This window comes from Homalodisca vitripennis, chromosome 2, assembly GCF_021130785.1.
Source record: "Homalodisca vitripennis isolate AUS2020 chromosome 2, UT_GWSS_2.1, whole genome shotgun sequence".
Classification (NCBI taxonomy): domain Eukaryota; kingdom Metazoa; phylum Arthropoda; class Insecta; order Hemiptera; family Cicadellidae; genus Homalodisca; species Homalodisca vitripennis.
In genome coordinates, this window is record NC_060208.1 from 206,000,476 (window position 1) to 206,020,076 (window position 19,601).

General features: G+C 33.7%; 1 protein-coding gene across 2 annotated transcripts; it reads right to left on the reverse strand.

The window, feature by feature from the left end:
- Positions 1–1,536: 1,536 nt before the first annotated feature.
- LOC124355317 (phosphorylated adapter RNA export protein-like) lies at positions 1,537–17,981 on the reverse strand. Of its 2 annotated transcripts, none has more exons than XM_046806413.1 (6): positions 17,771–17,981; positions 9,012–9,430; positions 8,159–8,346; positions 5,834–5,925; positions 3,972–4,155; positions 1,537–1,989 (listed from the first exon to the last, which is right to left on the reverse strand). In XM_046806413.1, the coding sequence occupies exons 1-6, from the start codon at positions 17,804–17,806 to the stop codon at positions 1,670–1,672; spliced, it is 1,239 nt and encodes a 412-aa protein (XP_046662369.1). In that variant the 5' UTR covers positions 17,807–17,981; the 3' UTR covers positions 1,537–1,669. The 2 variants fall into 2 exon arrangements, with proteins under 2 accessions (XP_046662369.1, XP_046662370.1); XM_046806414.1 differs by having other exon boundaries at positions 8,159–8,343; positions 17,771–17,979.
- Positions 17,982–19,601: the final 1,620 nt, after the last annotated feature.

Sequence of the window (19,601 nt, forward strand, 5' to 3'; positions counted from 1 at the left end):
AGCTGCACCCATTTAGGGGAAAGATAAAAAGTTTCTCTTCAGAAGTATGGGATTATTACGGTTTGCTTGTTTTCAATTTTAAAATGTTGAGTTCCACATAAAATTTTGGAAAAAGAGTAGGATACTTCAAAACAAACTTTAAGTACTGTAATTAATATCTCGAACAGCTTTAGCTCACATTTTTGATGTTGAAAGAGTTAGAGAATATTACTTCCTTTCTATACAGCCAATATAACCTACATTGAAGTCAATTCTTCTCCAAATATTCTGAAATACTCACATTTATCATCACTCTGTGTAGATAGATATGAACTTACAGGTTACCAGCTAATTTCTCATTACATATCCACTTCTTTGTCTTATGTTTATTATTAAAAATGTATGATTTGAAAGGATTACTAATATTTGCTGTTATTATTTGTGTTAACAATAAAAGTATGACATTTCGAGATATGATAACCTGTCCTTTTCAGGTATCAAATCTTAACCACAAGATCCACAGCTTTCAAACTGCATCACTTGTTCATCAAATGTCAAGGATGTAAAAAGGTTAGAAAAAAATTATAAGTATATAAAAACAAAAATCTTTTGACAACGAGGGAGAAAGATATCACTTCTGGCCTACTGTTTATCTTTTTTTCTGGATCTCAAGATCATCCAGTGCATTGTCCATTGGATGAAGTTTCTTTATTTCTTAAATTTGGTAATGTTTCCTAGTTAATTCTTTTTCTATTATTGGTAATCCATGTGGCCTAACTTAACAAAAATTAGACTTAGCAGTTAGTCTGCTAACTGTATTTGTGTTGTGATTTTTCATTTATACTTCTCCTGACTTGCTCAAATTCAAGCATGTGTTTGTAATTTTGAAATGAAAAATTCTGTATTTTTACAAGCAAAGTAGGGCCCACATGGCCCTTTCTTACACTTAACCTGTGACAACAAGAAATTAACAAATGAAATTAAATATTACCTTATGAATAAATATCATAGAAATAATTATTACAATTAAATTACGTCGAGAAATTAATATAATACTACAAATACAATGTAAAATACGGTATTTTTTATCCACAAAAAGTTTAATGTTTTTACTGCCATATTTTCAAATTGTTTACTTTTTTGCATAATTAATCTTGTATTGTTTTAGAACCGGATACCTGAAGAATATGACAGATACCAGATCTCGTATCTGATGTAACCTATAAAGATGCTCATCATTTCAGAAATCTCAATCAATTATACACGTTTTACAAACCTTTTGCTGCAAACCTCATAATATTGGATTTCAATCGAATAATTGCATAAATTTATCTGTTTGCCCAACAGATTATTTCAAGATTTTTTAAAATTCGTATTTCAAAAGAAAGTATTCATACGTTAAGCCTGAAACGTATTTGTTTATTGCAGATACAAAATGAATCATTCTTTTGTGTTCTTAAAACACCTGTGCATGAAATAGTCAATAAATATGGTGACAGGGTTGTGTCCAGTTTACCATATATACAAAAATGGATGTCAGGAAAATCAAACACAAAATGTCTCGTATCGATCAATACTTAAAAAAATAGCTGATTACAACATTAATGTATAAATACATTAGAAAAATATTACCAAGTAATTACGATATTTACATGCTACGGTACTTAATATTACTGTAATATCACAAAATTCAAAACACATCCATTTCGTCGACATCTAAGTCCAAAAAGTCACCGTCGTCGTCGTCTTCGTAGCTAACAACCTTGCGACCTATACTCTCCGCGCAGATGGACGTGCCGGTGTCCACATGTTCGGTCTCGTCCTCGCTGTAGACTAGCGTGCGCGAAGGAGGCGTATCCTGGTCTGTGGCGGGAGACGGCGGTGGGTTCGTTACGGTCAGCTCCACCTCGCCCTCTTCTAGGTTATTGCTTTCTGCGTCCAGTAGACCACCAGACTGTTTTGTATCCGACTCGGGAGGATACGCAGCAGTGTTAAGCCCAAGGAGTTTTTCTACAAAAATTAAATTAAAAAGTATTCAATAACGATCTTTTAAGCTGTACTTTATTATGTTGTTGTTTCTAAATGATTTCAAGTGCAGATATCCTAGTGAGGCTCACATTCCTATAATTTGCTTTCAGCTTAATATTTCAGAAAAATTATTTTAATTTTTAATAAAAGAATTATGCAATATTCCTGGTGGATTTTTCACACTGTAAGTTTACAGATACGGAATATTCTCTCAAAGGAACAAAGCAATACAAAAATGATGGACCATTTTGATTTGTGGCAAAAAATAAGTCTAGATATAACAGTCGTATTATACTAATAGTGCTTAATTTTGTTAAACTTTGGAATAATTATTATCACCTAATTGCTGCTTTCCATTAACCATTTACTTGAAATTATTAGATTAGATCATATACCGGTGGTTCATAATCGTTTTCAGTTTATACAGCCCGTTACAGTGGTTTTCATAACTAGCTGTACATTTAAACAAAAACTCTTTCATAATGTGTAGGCCAGCAACATAAACAAGTAATAAAGCTATTTTACATGTACTGGCAGATTTCTCATTAGTCACAGAATATATCCAAGTTAGTTTTAAAATATTTGACATAGCCCTGTCTACGTAATATTATTTTTAAAATAATATTTGAACACTTCTTAAAAATAGTAATATTTTTGATTAGCAAACTTAACATTCACTAAAATGTATAGTGAAAAATCACTCAAAAAAAGTCGTAACCTGGTTAACAACAAGGGTAAAAATATTTGTGACCTGAAAGGGTTCATGATAAATGAAATAATACGTTTTTTGTTTCTTATTATGTGACCATATTAAAGATGGGTTGATATTACGACTATAAATGCCTATGATATTTTGTGGAAAGATCAAAACTTATTTTATTTTTCCTGTTTTCAGGCAAGGTATATAAAAGGCCTGTGATTATGAAATTAAAAAAATGAAAATGAAATGCACTTGGCCCTACATGAAATGTAGTAATGTAGCAACTTGCAAAATTGTAGGTCAATAATGCAACAAACTCTATTTTTTATGCTTGAGTAATTTATATTGGAGTGAACTATTCCACAATTTGATGTGTTTGTTAATGTATTAGTAAATTTGGGAGAGTGAATTTATTCTATTATCTAAACAACTTGAACTTTTAATCTACAATCCTCGACTATACTGTAACCAAACTATTGTAAAATTATTTTTAATATATATTAATATACAGGGGGGGGGGTTAATATATATATATATATATATATATATATATATATATATATATATATATATATATTAATATATATTAACAAACTTCTGTGGCTGATGGTACTCATCATTTAAAAAATTAAATGTCATATTAACAGGTAGAGAAATGTCTCGTTTAGCCACTAGCCGCCATTTTGTATAAAAAAAACTCTAAAAATAGTTAAGCTAAAGAAACAAAATTTGGCACATAGGTTTGAATACACAAGAGGAAAATTTACAAAAATAATTGTGTTATTTTCTTTAATATTAACAAAATGGCGTCTGTTGAAAATTTGTAAAGTCAAATAACAAAAAAAACCAGTATAGTTACAAAACATGTTTTTAACATCAACAATTTGAACAATTTCATTTCAATTCCAACGGTACTTCTTTCAATGAAATTCCGTCAATGCATAAGTGAGCATCACTCCTTTAAAGCTTGCATGAGCCGGGAACAGCAAATCTTTTGTCTTTTGATAGGCATCAGCTTTATTACGTCAGTTGTAAAAAATTTCTACTTATTTATTCAGACCTATGTGCCAAATTTTAATTTCTTTAACTTAACTATTTTTAGAGTTTTTAAAATACAAAATGGCGGCTAGTGGCTAAAAAAGACACTTCTCGACTTATGCTTATATGGCATTTTTTGTTTTAAATTATGAGTAGTATCATCCACAGAAGTTAGTGACACCCTGTATATATAATCTACATATTTTCACCAGCTTTCAATAAGTACCTCTTATTAAAGTCTCTTTAATTTCATCATACTTCTTGCTCTTTTTTTTTCTATGTGCTTTCTTTTTCTTCCTGTTACAAAATTTATCGTTGAATATTTCCTTTGTGGCATCCGAGCTGATGGTGTTGTCTCTCTTCAGCAACAGGAAGTACACACCTCCTGCTGTCCGCCTTCTCTCTCCATTCTGGCAAAAATCAACCATTCCATATTAGTGCATTTAACTAAATATGAGTGTGTTATGGATGAATGACGGGTTGCCTTGTTTATTAACATTTTCATATTGAGAGTCACAAATTGATAGCCAAATAAGCATTCAAAACAAGAGTCTTCACATTTAACCCATCATACAGTGAAGGAACAGGAATTTTCCGTACATTTGTCATCGTTTAGTGATTGATCACTTGGTTTACATTTTTCTATATATCTCACACAACTCAAGGTGTATTATATTAAGCGGGCGACCTATTCTCTTCTTTTTCTCACTGTGACTAGATAAAATGTGCACTGCAGTTAAACATTACCACTTGTGAAGTGTGTTCAGTGATTCTGTTTTTGTTGGCACAAATCAATTATAATCCATGCCATCTTTGTGAAGTTTATGGGAATGGAATAAATAGTGAAAGCAGAGTGATCCAGTGGTATTGGATTTTTAAATGACCGCACCAATTTTTTGACAAGGATATAGTCAACCTAGACTGGTTACTGAAAACTTGATGAAAATCTACAAAAACATTTGTGAAAATAGCTCTTTTACGAACACTGAACTTTCAGAACATTTCTCCAAACTTGGGTAACATTATGAACAAAGGTTATATTCACAATTAAATGGCCTGTGGAGAAGTTTCGCTACCACAAATTTTGTGTCCAGATCAGTTCTAAAGATCCTTACAAAAGACAACAAAAAAAGGCTTATTGCATCATTAAATTTTCTTGAAGCTACGATAAAAATGGCACTGAACTTCTTAAATGTAAAGTAACTGGTGATGAAACATGGGTGAAGCATATCAATTGTGGGATGAAAAGGAAGTCTATGGAATGGGGACACATGCATTATCCAAAAAAACCAAGAAAGTGCCTCCAAACTCTTGTTAGAAGACTATGGCTGTTTTCTGGGACAATTTAATAAAGGTGTGATTCTGGTTGATTCCCCTGAATGAGGTTAGACAATTAATGCAGAAAGTTACTATGAAACACTGCAGAATCAGCAAGTGATAGAAAACATGTGTTAGGGAACACTGACGTCAAAAATGTTGGTTCTCTAAAATAATGCATGTCCGCACACAGCCAATCGTACCCGACAGCTCTTGGTGATTTTGGATGGGAGATGTTCAATCGTACTCCATACGTTCCACATCTAACCCCAAGTGACTTACATCTCTTACCAAAGATGAAGACCTGACTTGCAACACAGTGCTTTGATCGTGGCACCGAACTTCACACCAAAGTTAACCAGTGATTGAGATTTTACGCAGCATATTTCTTCAAAGTAGGAATTGAAAAACTTGGGTCACGCAAATGATAAGTGTGAATGGGAACTACATTGAAAAACAGCATAAAAATGGAGCTATCATATGTTTAAAAAAATTATTTTCTTTCACTTTGTTTCAAAATATGTTATTTTATGGACTGACCTTGTATAAGAATAAAACAAACTCAATCTACCCCTACACATTCCCATGAAATATGAGTGTAGACTTGATGGGTTAGACATTCCTAAAAGTCAAATCTTGGTTACAGCACTGATTTTAGAGAAGAGGGACAAGTCTTCATATCCTGAACTGACTCCCTGAATAAGAAGATCGGTTTCATTTCACATGTGAATGAAACCGAGTGAACATTGCAAAAGCAAATATGTCACTCACCATTAACAGCATGCCTCCATTATCTTCTACATCTTTGGTTTCGTTGTACAGAGCAATAGCCTTCTCCTTGCCCAACACCAGTACAACATTTACTGGAACAAAACACATTTCACTAAGTTATTTGTAATTTTTTTAATATGAAAGGCTCCAATTGTTAACTATACCTTTTCCCACATTTATTTAAATACCAATAATGAACCACTGCCAATAATTAATGGGTGTCAAAGGTCTCAACAATATTTAAATAAATTTAAGCTTGGCATAGTCAGCGTTTATGTATGCCAAGCCTACCTTTAGATCCGAAATGTTAGAATGAACTCCTTCAGTGCAAATATTTTACTAGACACTGAAAAGTGTGTAGAATGCAACAATACCGACTGAATCATGACTAAACAAAATATACAATATTACTACAACCTATTTACAGAGTATTATTATAATTTTTGTTGTAAGAAGACTACTCAAAAATCCAAATATAGACAATACGAAAACTCTGATTTTCCCAAATTAGTCTCTAACAAATATATTTAATTATTTTCTCCCTAATACAATACACTTATTTGAAGTCAGACAAGCATATTTATTTTTTATCACTCACTTAAACTTAATAATTGTTTGTTTTGAATACATTAATTTGGTTGTAACCTAAAACACTGTGTTTCAATACAGTAAAATCCTTGTTAACCAAACTCGAGTCGACTCCAAACAGTTCCATGAATGATAACGTGTATATAAATAACCGAGCAAAATAGTTAGTTTGTATTCAACACCAGAACTCTGGGTCAACCTCTGTAACTAGGCTACATAGCACCTTCAATGTACACAAAAGCCCCTATCCCTGCCAGACAGCACTCACCACCGTGCAGTCTACTCGCTTCACTGCTATTAGTCATCTTCCACAATCAATCAATGAGTATTGCGGAGACATAATTTACATGTATAGCTAAAGTCCATAATTAGAGTTCAGAGCTAAAATTATGTAAATTCTCACCAATTAGGATCACACTCAAATATACAATTCAACATTCATGGATCTTTCATCCATTTGCCAATTTTCCCCGTACAGCGCTGAAGTCAATCTCCTGATTGGGTGATCTCCAGTAAAATGCCAAAAACTCTGTAAAATTATAAAATGCTTGTGTTGGTTGCGGGGGGTAAGGGTTGTTGTTTGGGAGGGCAGATGTTTGTGACCATTGTTCTGTGTCTACCAGTTCGGTAGTTTCCCCTGCCTCTGGTCTCATATGAGCGGATGTCTTGGCCGATTGTCATGGCACATTTAGACATACAGAACAGTTGTTTCAAAAATGTAGACTCTTATGGTCCTTCAGAAGCGGGTGATAAGAGTAATGGCTGGCATTACACCGCGAGACAGCTGTAGAGAAGCCTACAAAGACCTAAAGATACTCACTGTGACAGCTCTCTACATTCTTGAGGTCATCCTAACGCTCATAGTCTCAACTTTTGACTCGAAACAACCGTCATGGAAGGGAAACCAGGCATGGGCATAACTTCAATTTACCAGCTCACAGAACTGCACTATTTTCCAAAAAACCATCTTATGCTGGAGCTAAGCTGTTCAACGCTCTCCCAACCCAGCTCAAGCAACTGGAGGAAAGCAAGTTGAAAAGAGGACTGCGCTGCTGGCTTATGGAGAAGTCGATTTACACCATTGGCAAGTTTCTGGAGAGGGCAATTGAACACTAAACCATAATTTATTACTTTTTTATTTTATGTTGTGTGATGCCTGTTCTAAACTTGACATTTGTGAATAAAGTTTTCTGTATTGTATATTCTTGGCAGAGTCAACAGCTGCGATTTTTTTAAAGGTTTCTCTACAAGACTCTGAAATTCAAATAAGCGATTATTCGAATCCCTTTCTTCTGCAATTTGAACACTCTTGTCAACTGGTTGTTTGCACAGACACCCCACAATACCCCTCCGTACGTAAGGTGGGGGTAAATCTGAGTCATAGTATGCCGTAATCAGAACCTGAGTCGGGCAATACTTGTCTAAAGACCTCAAAACACCTGCCGGAAGATAATTTGGTGCAAACATGGTCAATATGGTCATTCCATATCAATCATTAATGGAAAGAGTAGCACACAGTGCAATTATGGTACTTTTATAATGTGCATAGGATATTGCAGGGCGGAACTTTCAGTGTTTTTTGGACAAACAGGCAAACTGCATTAAGCGAGTCTGTGGTACTCAAAGGATCAATTATTAAGCTAAAAGTTATAGGAAAAACAGTGTAAACATCTATTACACACTCAATTAACATAATTCTCCTCAAATTCTTACGCTGACGCTGACAGCTATACTTACAGATGAGATCGATCTTAGACTCTCTCAGTTTCTTGGCTATGTCCTCGGCCACGTCTTCTGGTGGATCATCCGCAGTCACAGAGAGGTTTGCCATCTTGTATGCCCGGCAATTGTCTCCATGTCCAATCCTCTGCTTGATATCGCTGTGCCGACGTTTGCTACCAACCCCAAATCTCCTATCATTGCTGCTGCCACAACACAATTCATCACTACCGTGTTGGATGTCAGTTTTTACTATATCTAACAGCATTATGAAATAGCCTACTACATGAATCCAGACACATCAAATCTTAGTTTAGAATGATTTCCTATATCTCATAATATAATAGAGATCAAAACCAGATAGCTGCAGTTTACGTTATCTTTTGCCCTTCTGTTTTTTACAAGACCTCTCTCTTCTAATTACACAAAGAATTATTAGCTATCCGAAGTAAAAACATCAATGTGTTGGAAAACTAATTCAGAGAATTCATTGTTTTCAGGAAAAGATTACAGTTCTGTCCATTTTTAATGTTCAAAATTATGCTGTGAATAATGTTCAAAGATTACAGAGAATTTCTTTTAGCCTGAACTCTTTAAGTACACCACTTAATTAAAACACCAGAAACAACTTGAGAAGCAATAACTATTTTGTCTAAAACTCTTCAAGAGTACCATACAGAGAACATATGATAGTAAAAATGATTGGATTAATCCTTAATTGTTTTACGATGCTACCACGATTTTTTATTGATAATGGTACTAAAATAGGCCTATAAAACAACTTTTAGTTCAATTTCACAAGTAATTTTTAGAAAAATATCTAGACAATAACTTCAGTTATAGCATTATAAGTGTTACAATCTTAACTTACCCGTACTTGCTGTTGATGTATTTGTTCTCTATCAAGGGACATTCAGAGACCGACATGTGGAAATCATTGTAATGACTGTAGTCAGTGTTGTCTACTACTTTGTAGTTGTACGATTCCACGCTCCTCTCACGATCTATAGCTTCTACGTCGCACTTAGTCAGCGTCTCTGTTAGGGCCTCCTCCTGTATAGCTACGCTCCAGACCTTGTACTTGTTGGGAACTTCTTTCCTACTCACTGGTAACTGACATTGGGGTTTTACTTTTTTTGGTTTTGAGCATTGGGCGTCACTGTCATCGTCAGAGTCATCCGAGTTGTCGTTGCTGCTCTCTTCACTACAGATTGTCTCGGGCTCTCTTGAAATGGCCCGACTCAACGAGAACGACACAGGAGCAGACGAAGTATCGCATTCCTCTACGATCTGAAAACAATCAATAAGATTACAACAACCTAAGTTACATGGATTAGAACAAATTTACTTATGATTGAATAAGTTCAATGTTTTAATATAAATATTTGAGGAAACTTAAATGTTTCTTGGGTGCACGTGTGGAGGAACAAACACAATTTTCAAATCTGCCACCGAAAATAACCGCTAAGATGTTGTGACCTTTATGGTTTATTTGGTACTTTGGGATTATACCGAACACACCCAGACATGGTGTTATTTGACATTTTGCTTCTACTGATTACTAGATTAGCGTAGAACAATATTTCGTCAATATAAAACAGGAATTGTCTTATCGCAAACCCCTCCCCATCCTCAGACAGAGGTCAAAGTCGAGCGGTCTAATAGATAACGTGATTGCAGAGTCTCGCCGCCCATTCGCTGGTGCGTCGCTTTGTTGTACTTCCGTGTTTTACCTCTACATTTCTCCAAACACAAAAATTCAACAAAAACAAACATTACCAAACTAAAACTAAACTCTTTATTGAAAAAACACTCAAAACTTGTTTTTATTCTTCATCACATTCTGCCACCCAAAATGCGAATGCCTCCGGTCATCACCTTTGGTGCTGCCGAAGCCTGCGCTGATGTCAACGAAAGAAAAACATCCCTCGAGATAGTACCTATCAGTAAAATATCAAATTCTAGAGGGGCTGATCAGAAATATAAATTGAATTGTAATGGAAAGGCAATTATGTACCATGCAAATCATGTGATGCCGCGCGGCCTGCCGTAATCGGGATTCTCGAGAAAGATAAGATAACAGCGACAACAATACCGATCACAATACCTGGAAATGCTTGTAAGTTTGTAATTTTGTAATTAAAGAGTTGTTTTTTCGTTCTATCATGTTTGTTTCTATAAATTTATATTTTTGTGTTCTTCATACTGGTGTGGTCGGTATAATCCCAAAGTACTGTTTATTTTTGTTCCAGCTGCTGACAGTGTAATTACAAACGATAAATTTATATAATTAGTTATGTAATGTTCCATCCCTTAGATTTTATTTTATTTAGCGAACAGATTTTATTTGTAGGTTTATAGGTTAGGTTTCAACGACTGTTGTCCACCATTTTCTTATCACATTAAAGTAAGTGGTGGGAACTGGCTATGAAGTATGGTTAGGGGAAGTAAAGGTAACTCCTTGGTGGAATTCATTCCAGTTTCACATTGGTTGAAAATCCTCAATTTCGGAAGAGTTTTTTAGGCCGATTTTTCAAGGTGTTTTTATCAAGCTTATTTAAACCTCAAAACAATGTTCCAAATTTAACATGTTAAGTTTATAATGCTCTTGACTAACATTTGTAAGACTGCTACAAAATTGCCATACCCAAAAAAATTGCAATACCCATGGATAAGATTTCCCTAACTATACAGTTTATGTAAGTAGGCTATCTCTGTATCACAATTACTGTAGTTTTAATCAGTTAACATTGACTAAACTATATAAAGTGTATAAAATTAAATAAAGTAGATCTCTGTGATCCGGGCCATCACCTGGCCCAGTCCAAGTGCATTGAATAGTAAAATTATATGAATTAGGAATGGAATGATTAACACTGATTGGGCTTATTGCGATGTACCTAACATGTTGAATAAACATGAACCATACAACTGGATCAATCCATAACAAATGGACCAGCACTAGTTGCTTCACCATCTCGGAAAAATATGATATTTAATAAGTAGGTAAATTCCCATAGGTTTGGTAAGCCACAAAATTTTTAAGACAGTGAACAATAAACGTTTGTGCTTACCAGACTTACACTTTTTAGGAATCCACTCTTTAAACATATATTTTTAAAGGTCAAGCAGGTAACCAATTAACTTTTTGTGGATCAAAAATCGTATTAATTGACCAAACTGGTAACCAGATGTTCCTATGAGTTGTTCATTGCATGAACAATATTTGCAAAATAATCTAGTGCAACATGTACAATGTACATCATTTACACTGTCTGTTACTATACAGAAAGTCTGTATTCCTGAAAGTAATAGTAAAAGAACCCACTATATAGTGCCATTGGGCGTTGCTACTTTAAGCTTTAGTTAAGAGCAGTGATGTCTAATTCTATTAATATGACTGACATGTAACAAATTTAACCCTAGAACTGTTAATCGACATAACTTTGTCGGTCAATGCCGCTTCTGTAGTGTTACCCGTCAAAATTTTGTCGGTCAAACATTCCCTCGTATAATTACTTTTTACAATATACTCCGGTAACGTATCGATATAATTCATGCACCATTGGATTCGGGAAGAAAAATGCTAGGGAACAGATGAGTTTTATTCCTCTTTGTATTATGGTTATGACGTAGCAAGCTTGTTATTTTTGAACGTAAAAGAAAACGCGACGCCGTTTGTTTGACCGCCATATTGCCGCTGCCGTTCTGTATCACTTTCGTGCCGAGCTGTGGATATTTGTAAGTTTTAATAGTTTTTACACGTGTTTTAGTGTCGTATTTAATGTGTAGTGTGTTGTTTGATGTCGTAGTAGTGTAAACATATATATTTTAGAATAAATCAATTTCTATTTACTGAAATATGTTTGAGAAATTACCGGCTTTGTGTAGGCTATGGCAAAATGACTTGGCTAAAATTCATTTCACATAGTTTTGTTATTGTGTTCACTTACTAAACGTTATTTATAGCACTCTTTTAGCTCTGAAGTAACTATTTATTTTTGGTAAATAGATAGTTTTCACAATAAAATATATATTTCCTGTAATTTCTTTGGTTATATATAATAACTGTTTGGGTTATTCTATATTTTTTAAATATATTTAGTTATATTTATAGTTTTCTAACTACATAATATTTCCTATTACTTATAAACCATAAATTTATAAATTTTGATATAGTACAAGCTTTAAACGATTTTATATTTTGTCGAATGAAAATTTTTCGCAAAATTTTTGAATAATGGCAAAATTTAACTTTTTTTTTACTTTTCAAAAAATAATTTATGGTAATTATTTCATTAGTACTGTATATTCTATTTTATTCTAAGTAATAAAATATGCAATATAACATGTATTCATTGATAAATGTATTAGCAAAACTTGTTTTACCAAAGTCTTACGTGTACACCCGATTTTCAGAATTTATACGCATCTCTGCTTTTTGTTCTATAGCTTTATGATGCTTTCATAAATGTGTATAATGTTTATGTTTTTCTGAAACTAGATAAAATTTGACACAGAATGATTATCTCACTTATAAATATTTCTCACTATAACTTCATTTGCTAGGTATGGTCCCCCCCAAATTTAAGAAACATTTTTCGTAAATTTTATATTTGATTAAAAAAAGTGTTTATTAGAAAATCTTTTATGGTTAATTTTACAATATAGTGCAATTCTACGTTTAATTCTGAACACAAAAATATATACTCTTATTTATATTGCTTTTATTTTATTTTATATTTTTAATAATTTTTTTAAAAAAACCTTGCGCGAAGCTCCAAAACAGCCCGACACTACAGGATGAAATGACCGCCAGTTCTAGGGTTAAGATAGACTGTGGGTAAACTTAACTTTCGGATTAGCTGGTGCAACCTTTTTATCATACAGCCTGCCACTTGCAAAAAAAATTAAGGATCTGCTGAATCCTCTATTTTCAGACAATTTGACGATAAGGGGACCATACAGTGAAAAAATATTCAAAACTCTTAAATAATAACAAAACGATAACACAAAAGCATTTAGAATAGAAAAGTTGTAAAACTATGGGTAAATCTTAAGCTCAGCGACTACCGCTCCGAGTCCGATCGCCGTAATTTTTTGCATTCTAACACAGGTTAACGTAATTTCACCGAAAAAAATAGTCCCGATTATCGCCGTAGCCGTTTACTCCCCCCCCAAAAAAAAATTTTTGGAAAAAATAAAATTAAAAAAAACCTGACTGACAGTGCATTTATTCGTTTTTTTTTGGTGTTATTAGTTCGTAGGGCACGTAATTATTGATTAAAAAGCGCACACTCGCACAGTTTCAGAAAAATTTCAAAAGTCACACATATACCCAGTCTTAAATTATAAATTATATAGTATAGTAACAACTATAAATGTTACATAAGGATTACGCAAAAAGTTTGACTACATCAAAAAATTGTGTGTGCTCACATTTTGGCCATTATCAATCAAACCCATTATCGTTGTTGGTTAGTACATAGAAACATTTCTCATTTTTAAGTTCATAATTTTATAAATGTTAAAGAAATTATATATAGAAAGCTTTAAACTGTATTTATTAGCCTTAATCTTTAAAGTTTGAGTTTTGCTACTGCATTAAAATAAACCAAAATACTGTAAGACGTGTAACTTTAGAAAGAGATAAATCATTGCAAGCCTGGTTTTAATTATTTATGTATAATGTAAAACAATCTTAAACAATAATCCTCAATACTCATGTCAAGTTTAAACAATATGTCCTAGTTCTAAGTTCAACAAAGAACAGTTTATTGAATTAAAATTGAATAAAATCGTGTAATACATTTTACATATAAGGTTCCAATTTTCGATAATAATTTGAATGTTCTACATGTTTATAATTCATTATGGATATAATTGATTATGGAAATCAATTATATATTCATTTACTATTATGTTTTGAGTTCTTTCCTCAGAATTTCTGGTTCAAATGTATATCGTAACCATATAAGCCTGGCGAGTGAAAATCACAAGGGTGGAAAACGAGTCGAGAGGAAACAGTTATTACATTAACGTATTATGGCGGTAAAAATTCCACCTTATATGATCCGACACTTGACAGTTTAAATACTGACTACGACATATAAAACTTCAATTCATCTACTCCCTGTAAAGTGGCAGTTACACCAGTGTTATACCCTCATAATGCTCCTTCTTTGTTGGATATTAACTCTCTAACGTATAAAGAGAATTTTAAACTTTAACATGTTTAGTAGCACAGAGGTGTACTCCAGTTCGTTGAAGTGCAAGTTTTGCGTACTAATTAATGTTGTCACATTGACTGGAAAATGTTGCTATGCATGGACAGGTCAGAGGGAGGTTAATAAAGTTGAATATTGTTTCAAGCTCTGTACAAACTTTACTCAACTTAATGGCTGGATCTTCACAAGATCTATTTTTATATTTTCGCCACATCGTATGGAGCGGTATACTACCAGTTCTGGGCTTTAAATATTTCATATAAATACTCTGTTATACAATACTGTACTATTATATTGTTGGCTGAGCGTCAGCCTATTACTCAAGAGGCTGGAACAACTTTATTTCTGTCTGTCTGCCTTCTACTAAAGAGGCATGACTGATTTTAATGTCCAAAATCCTTCTTCATGAATATCGACAGGAGGTGGTTCCTACCCCAAACCTTATCCATCCAGAATGTATCTTTCCGGAGGATGCGCGAAGGTCCTTTAAGGGCCAAGTGCAAATTTCTCAGCTTCTTGTCCTGAGAGAAAAGAAGTGATGCAGTTGATGCGATTGTAGTATTTAAATACATTGTTAAATTGATGTTGGATTTAATAATTTTCTGCCATTGCTCAGTATGAAAGACATAAGTGTATTTGAAGACTAGAAATTTACGTCGGGCATAATGATTTTATTTTATTATAAAGATATTAGCCGTTATCCTCGGCTTCGCATACATAACTATTTCGTAATCCTAGAAACTGTCTAGTACTAACAACACACACACACACACACGTATATATAAATATTAAGATCAGCGACTACCGCTCCGATCGCCGTAAGGTTTTTCGTACTAACACAGGTTAACGTAATTTCACCGAAAAAAAATAGTCCCGATTATCGCTAACATATAAAAACCAGTTTAACGGCAGTACAATTGTTGGCAATACAAAACACATAAATAACAAGATTTTTCGACTATCAAACTAAAAACAATGGCCGACCATGAACGTTTTGATGAATTGACAGTAGCCACGTGACAAACAGGAAGGTTTCCGATTGGCCGGACGGGGTCACGTGACCTATAGGACGGCTTCGAATTGACCGCCAGACGTACACAAACAAACCCACATGGACAAGGAATAATTAGTGAAGTTATTGACATGGCTTGCGATGGTTCTTGTCACACGCTAAAATGACCTAGCTTGCCTATTCAAAATTCAGATCACGCGATGCTTGCCCGCTGCGCAGCGCTTTGCGCTGCTTGCTCTTTAGAAAAAAAATTGGTACTTTGGGATTATACCGACCCACACCCAGACATGAATCGTTATTTCACATTTCGTTTCTACTGATTACTAGATTAGCGTAGAACAATATTTCGTCAATATAAAACAGGAATTGTCTTATCGCAAACCCCTCCCCATCCTCAGACAGAGGTCAAAGTCGAGCGTCTAGTAGATAACGTGATTGCAGAGTCTCGCCGCCCGTTCAGCTGGTGCATCGCTTTGTTGTACTTCCGTGTTTTACCTCTACATTTCTCCAAACACAAAAATTCAACAAAAACAAACATTTACCAAACTAAACTTTTTATTAAAAAAACACTCAAAACTGTTTTTTATTCTTGATCACATTCCGCCACCCAAAATGCGAGTGCCTCCGGCCATCAGCGCGGGCTTCGGCAGCACCTTCAGGTGCTGCCCCGCGCTGATGTCGACAAAAGAAAAAACATCCCTCGAGATAGTACCTATCAGTAAAATAATCAAATTCTAGAGGGGCTAATCAGAAATATAAATTGAATTGTAATGGAAAGGCAACGATGTACCGTGCAAATCACGTGATGCCGCGCGGCCTGCCGTTAATCAGGATTCTCGAGAAAGATAAGATAACAGCGACAACAATACCGATCACAATACCTGGAAATGCTTGTAAGTTTGTAATTTTGTAATTGATAGAGTTGTTTTTTCGTTCTATCATGTTTGTTTCTATAAATTTCTATTTTTGTGTTCTTCATACTGGTGTGGTCGGTATAATCCCAAAAGTACCAAAAAAATTAGACTCGAGCTTGCAAAGTCCAAGCCCAGATCACGCATGACTGCTTACACACACAACACTCAGACAGAACTAACGCAGGTTTCATTACAGGCAAAAGATAAGCGGCGCGCGTTTATTACTGATAAGATAAGACGAGTTTATACTACAATTAGTACATGGACTACTACCCTAAGAAACTAATAACACAAAAAAAAACGAATAAATGCATTGTCAGTCAGGTTTTTCCAAATTTTTATTTTTTCCAAATTTTTTTTTGGGGGGGGAGTAAACGGCTACGGCGATAATCGGGACTACTTTTTTCGGTGAAATTACGTGCCCTACGAACTAATAACTCAAACACAAAAAAAAAACGAATAAATGCACTGTCAGTCAGGTTTTTTTAATTTTATTTTTTCCAAAAATTTTTTTTTGGGGGGGGGAGGTAAACGGCTACGGCGATAATCGGGACTATTTTTTTCGGTGAAATTACGTTAACCTGTGTTAGAATGCAAAAAAATTACGGCGATCGGAGCGGTTTTCAAGAAGTGGTTGAAAGAATCCTCTCCAGAAAACCATAACCTACTACTCTTCTGTACAAATAATCATAGAAATAATCTGCAAGCAGGTTGGTTGGCACCAACTTACTAAACATTTCACGGCCCCACACGAGCTACTGACTGTCCGATTATTATCACCAGTTGCACAGTCTTAAAAATTGTCACTATGGTTGATGGTAAAATGCAAAAATCCACTTTCACTTAAGCCAAAATACACCTTCCAGATGTCTGTGACTAAATTGTCCACATAATGCGGTTTTCGGCAACACACCTAAATCTTGAAGCTAATGCAAACATGTTTTTAAAACAATTTCATGAAGACTTATAAAGTTGACTATCATTCTGAACACAGATTAGATAGTAAAAGTTATATTTACTATCTAAAAAAGTGTTTACAGTTGATATAAATTAAATAATCAGTGTCAGTTAGTAAAATTGATACTTGTATTTAGTAATATAGTGTCAATATCGAAATAAAAAATCAGGTCCACTTATCACACAATATCCCAAATGATTTTGCTTAACTTTTTTTACTTGGTATGTGAAAATAAATAAAACGCCACTATATAAATGCAAGTCAGTATTAGAATGAAACTTGAAAGCCTATTTTGGCCTCAATTATATGGATCTAAACCATATCCTTCACTAAATTCAGAATTTGGAAACAATCTTTTGTCCAATCAGTTTATTATGAATAACCTCATAATAACTTTAAAGATAAAACTAATATAAAAGTTTAGTAATGTCCCTATAAAATTCTAACTCAATAGATATTTATAATGAAATAAAATAATTTTGTAAAAATCTAGTTAACCTAACCTAAGTAGTGAATTACCTCTCCATCTTCCAATACATCTGTATCCTCCTCCATAATAGCTGTGGAATAATTTCTCACATTTAGAATACAAAAAGTAAAATACTGAGTTACTAGTTTTGATACTTTTCCAGAAATCTAAGCCAGTAGATTTAAGATTTAACTTCAAGAAACGCAATAGAATAGACTACCTCAGTGCCTCAGTCAGAAAGCAAAGCTTATGAAGCTTAGAAAACGATATCTCTTCGATTGGTTAACAAGATATGAAATAGGGCCAATCATAGAATAGTGTCTTCCCAGTTTTTAACTAAAGGTTAAGAACACAGCTGGAAACAGTAGCTCAAAGATATATGACTTTTATATACTATATAAAAAAACTTATGTAAAAAAGAAATCAGTACTTTGGTATACCAATAATTTATTCTATCATCAATATTATTCTTTACTCAATTTTAAATATGCTTGTGTTTAAATATCAACTGAATAGTTAATTATATTGGGTACTATATAGAAGTGAAAACTGTAAAATAGAAGTGAAAAGTGTAAAATTTTTATTTTAAGTTGTAAAATAAAAACTTGTTTATTTTGTATCTTAAGTTATTTAAGTGTATCCTTTCTAAAATAACGATTAAAAACCATTGTTTTAATGCATTACTTTTTTTGCAAGAAAGCGAATTAAAGCACTTCGAACATTGATAACTTCCATTGCATATAGCTTATTGACGTGTTCTGACGTATGTTTGGCAAAACGCAGTGTCCCGTATTGTGTAAAACAATGGTACATCTGCGGTAAAAAATGGTGATCTCTTGCCATTCAAATTGGCATTAGATACACAGGAGTTTTTGTATGGTTAGGTTGTGAACCGATGTAATACTATTTCAAACTAAGTCTAAAGCAGTAATTGAACCTCCATTTCTTACGCAAATTTGGTTGACTCGAGTAACCTCATAGTACTGTCCAGTACATAATATAGTTCAGTAGCAGAGCCCATAGTGGATTGACCTGATGCTCAGCTTAAACCAATAAAGGATACTTAAAAAAGGACCAAATGCGGATATTTTAATACTATTTTGAAAATATCCAAAGTCGTGAATTTGATTAAAAACATGTAGACTGTTGAGAAATTCAAGACGGTAGATCGAAATGCTATAAAACACCCCAAGGTGGTATGCAACCTGGTTTGGGCAGTATTGTTGTTTGCGGCCTGTGTTTGGAGGGTAAATTTTCCAAAGGTTCTATACATTTTTAGTGTTGATATGAAAATTAAATAACTCTTTTTTACTTTCTTCAAACTTTTTATACATTTCACCAAATTAAAAACGTATTTTTTAAGCAGTCTGATGTTATTGTTTCGTGCAATAATAACATAATTTTATCTAATATCGCGATACAATTACTCTTAATACAATGATCTTTCTAATATTACTTCTTTTCCAAATTAAACATTTATCAGTTGTAAGAGAATACAGAAATTGGTATGTTTTAAAAATATTGATATTTTAGGAGAGGAGTGGTGAAGAGTAATTTATTATAATATATGGTAAACCAGAAGCTGCGAAGCATTAGATAGTATCTTACTCTCGTTGTTCTCTTCCATCAGTTTGAACTCAATCTTTACAATCCCACATGTATCAAGAATTATTTCCACGTTTTTGTTAGTGATAACTAAATCATTCTAGAAGTCATTATGCTGTTTTGATGGAAGTATGCAATAAAATAAAGAATAAAATCGACAAGACTATTAATACGAGATTCTTCTTTCCTACTCTCAAACTAATTCACCAAGTATGGGTATGTTATTGACAGACCCATGGTTACCTTTAAACATATTTTGAAAAGTACCTACATATT

What these genes read in the sequence shown, in the direction of transcription:
- LOC124355317 (XM_046806413.1), bottom strand. Translation starts at nt 17,806, where the DNA reads ATGGAGGAGGATACAGATGTATTGGAAGATGGAGAG. An exon ending in ATGGAGGCATGCTGTTAATG is followed by an intron (nt 4,156 to 5,833) that starts GTGAGTGACATA and finishes GATTTTTGCCAG; the next exon opens with AATGGAGAGAGAAGGCGGAC. An exon ending in TAAAGAGACTTTAATAAGAG is followed by an intron (nt 1,990 to 3,971) that starts GTACTTATTGAA and finishes TAATTTTTGTAG; the next exon opens with AAAAACTCCTTGGGCTTAAC.